The following is a 3584-nucleotide window of genomic DNA, read 5'->3' as shown; positions in this document are numbered from 1 at the left end:
GGGAAACAGGGGAAACCCCAAAGCCAGCTCTGGGGGTGCAGGGGGAACCCCAAAGCCAGCTCTGGGGGTGCACGGGACAGGGGATATCCCAAAGCCAGCTCTGGGGGTGCAGGGGGAATCCCAAAGCCAGCTCTGGGGGTGCAGGGGAATCCCAAAGCCAGCTCTGGGGGTGCAGGGCTGTGGGCAGGGCAGGCAGAACCCACTGGGGACAGCAGTCCCTCCGCAGGGGAGGGCAGAGGGGCCCAAGGGCCTCGTGCAGTGGGATGGAGGAGCAGCCCCCGAGGCAAACGTGGCTGAGGCCAGCTCACCTTGCCCAGGTTGGCGGTGGCGATGCGGGGCCTGTACAGCAGGAGGGCCTGGATGCAGATCCTGTAGCCGTGCAGGGACTCCCCTGGAACGGAGATGGGGGAGCTCATGCTCAGCACGGCCTCCGTGAGGAATTCCTGGAGGAATCCCAAAGAGGCAGGGAGGAGCAGCCAGCGGGGAGCGCAGGGAGCTGACCTTGGGCCTTGTCCAGCTCCTGCAGCATGGTGTAGATGCAGTGGTCAAAGAAGAGCTCCAGGCAGTCGGAGGCCTTGGCCAGCAGGGAGCGGATGATGCTCCTGAGCTCCTTGCTCACCAGGCAGTACGGGTAGTCTGGGGCAGGAGAGGGCAGAGTTTAGTGAGACCCTGCTCTGGAGAGCTCCAGCAGAGCTGCAGGAACCAGCCCAGTGTGAGGTGGGTGCAAGGAGTGCCTCATCCTCATCCTCATCCCAGCTGGGCAGCCCTGGCCTCCTCCCCAGGGACCCCGTGCCAGAGGCTGTGGCATTCACATTCTCTGCAAAACTCCTTTTGCCCAGGATTTTTCTGCTGGGAAGCTGAGAAGCCTCAGAAAACAATTCTTATCTCACTTGCTTCTCCTGTGCTGTGCTCATGTGGAATGTGTTTGGAGATTGTTTACCCACAGGTGATTGTTCCAATGGATTCTGGGTTTGGGGGTTCCCCTGTCCCTCTGCACCCCCAGATTCTGATTCTGAACCACCCCGGGTGATTCTGGTGTGAATTGTTTTGACTCATTGGCCAATCAGGGCCAAGCTGTGTCAAACCTCTGGAGAGAGTTGTAAGTTTTCATTATTAGCTTTTTAGCATCCTGTAAGTATCCCTTCAGTTTTCTTTAGTTTAGTATAGTATTCTTTAACATAATATAGTATCATAAAGTAATAAATCAGCCTTCTGAGAACACGGAGGCAGATTCATCATTCCTGCCTTTGTTGGGACCTTCCCAGCAAATACAATAAGAGGCAGCTAATCCAGCCCTAAGGGATGCTTCCCCTGGAATGCTGCTGCTGTGGCATGGACAGGGCTCTGCACAGGACTCTGCTCCCTGCCCCTTGCCACCCAAAATGACATTCTCAGTGTGAGTGGGGCCCAGCTGACCAGGCAGGACAGGGGAATCCTGCCCCAACATCCCCCCAGCATTGAGGCTGCACAGCTGGGAGCGAGCCCCCAAACCCCCCAGCAGCAGGCAGAGCTCAGGGATCCCTGGGCAGAGGGGGGGACTGGGTGTTGTACTGCACTGAGGGCTGGGGAGACTGGCTCCGGCTGTCCCTTCAAATCCCTCTTAAGCACTTCTTTCCAAATCACAGGGAAAAACTGAGACGCTGTCCCATCTCCCTGTTCTGCTTTTGCTGTTAACAATGCTCCAGTTTTGTCCCAGGCAGAGACAGAGTTAAAATTCTGCTGGGTAAACTCAGGGAAATTAAAAGACATCCAGTGAACAAACTGTTTCAAAACTGCTTTGGAAACCCTAACATTTCCACTACTTAGGACACCTAAAACTAGGATACAAATGCTCCTCTGCGCTGCAGAGAACTCTGCACCCATTCTGATGCTATTTGTTCTCTGCAGCACTCAGATCTACCTTCCTCACAAACAGAAAACTGAACGCACTCGTGCCCACAGCCACGGGTCTCACAGCTGGGGAAGGCCCCAGTTTGCAGCTGCACGGGCAGTGTCAGTGTGTCTGTGACAAGAGAAGGCTGTCTGTCCTTGTGGGGACAGCCCAGAGGCACAAACCCGCCCAGTTTGCTGCCCAGCCCCAGCAGCACACACACCATGAGGGTGCTGGCTCAGCACGGGGTCACTCCTGGGCGCTTGCAGCTTGTAGTTGAGGTACCCAGCCAGGTCCTTCACCCACACCGAGGGGTTCTCAGAGAACACGCTCCGGCTCTTCTGCAGCTCCTTCTGCAGATCCGCCAGGTCCAGCTGCGACGGACAGACACACAGACACACAGACAGACTCAGCCAGGCTGAACAGAACTGGGCAAAAAGCATGGGGAGGAAAAAGCTCACTCTGGCTCCTAAGGGGCCATGGAGGGCAGTGCTTCCAGCTCCATCCCAGCCCACATGGAACAGCCCTGCTGCCCGAGCTCCAGAGCACGGCCTGGGGCAGCTGGCCCTGCCCAGCGAGCCCATCAGCACAAACCATGGCCAGCAGAGACCTGGGGAGATCCCAGCCAGGGCTGGGGGGACACAGCCCTGAGCAGCCAAAGCCACCTGATGAACAGCCCTCAGCACCACAGCAGGCAGGCAGCAGCAGCTCCCACCCCTCTCCTGCACTGCTACCCAGGCGTGTCCATCCCTGCTTCGACACCGGCAGGCTCTGTGGGGCTGCTCCAGCAGGGCTTGCTGCAAGGCTCAGACCTGTGAGAGCTCCCTGTGAGTGATTCCCACTGCCACACTGAGCCAGGTACCCTGGGCACCTCATCCAGCCCCAGCAGGTCTTGCTGCAAGGCTCAGACCTGTGAGAGTGGATTCCCACTGCCACACTGAGCCAAGTGACCCTGGGCACCTCATCCAGCCCAGCAGGGCTTGCTGCAAGGCTCAGACCTGTGAGAGCTCCCTGTGAGTGATTCCCACTGCCACACTGAGCCAGGTGACCCTGCGCACCTCACCTCATGAGAGGAATTCCACACAAACCAGCTGGTGGCACACAGGGAATGAAACCTGTCCCAAACCGCCATCAGTGAGGTGACAGTGGCTGTCCCCTGAGCACAGGGACAGCTCTGGCTGCCCTGCCTCCCCAGGGAGCACGGGAATGCCACAGAGTCCTGTCACTGTGGGCAAAAGCTGGATGTGCAGGGATACTGGAACCATGCAGAGAAGCCCACCAGGAGCGGGGGGATGCAGAGGGAACCTCCTCGTTCGGGGAAGTGGAGGTCCCAGGGCACAAGAGGGATGGGGGGAGCTGAGCCAGCAGCTCCTGCCAGCCCGGGGACACATCACCCCAGCACAGCCTGCCTCGGCCAGTTCTGGAATCTCCGTGCCCAGACATGACCAGGACAGGCAGGACAGACAGACGGGCAGACAGACACAGACAGGTTCTGCAGAGCCAGCCAGGGCACAGCAACTGCACCAGCGACTCCCAGGGCCCCACCAGTGCCACGGGGAGGAGGTTCAGCCATCAGAGCCTTCCTTGGGGATCCTCCCAGACATGGTAGTGGCGGGGGGAACCAGAGATCCTGTTCCAGCCATGTCCCACCGCTCAGGGGGAACCAAAGATCCCTTCCAGCCAGGTCGCACCGCTCAAGGGGAACCAAAGATCC

The 3584-nt window shown here is 58.8% G+C and overlaps 1 protein-coding gene across 1 annotated transcript in view; it reads right to left on the bottom strand.

Annotated features, from left to right (window-relative positions):
• TMEM214 (transmembrane protein 214) overlaps positions 1-2328 on the bottom strand; it is a 10329-nt gene extending 8001 nt beyond the window's left edge. Inside the window, 3 exon segments of the mRNA XM_031065506.1 lie at positions 309-391; positions 502-636; positions 2094-2328. Coding sequence (XP_030921366.1) covers positions 309-391; positions 502-636; positions 2094-2313 — 438 coding nt within the window. The 5' untranslated portion in view covers positions 2314-2328.
• Positions 2329-3584: the final 1256 nt, after the last annotated feature.

This window comes from Geospiza fortis, unplaced genomic scaffold (genome assembly GCF_000277835.1).
Source record: "Geospiza fortis unplaced genomic scaffold, GeoFor_1.0 scaffold1254, whole genome shotgun sequence".
NCBI classification, from domain to species: domain Eukaryota; kingdom Metazoa; phylum Chordata; class Aves; order Passeriformes; family Thraupidae; genus Geospiza; species Geospiza fortis.
This window is presented reverse-complemented; position numbering and strand designations above follow the sequence as displayed.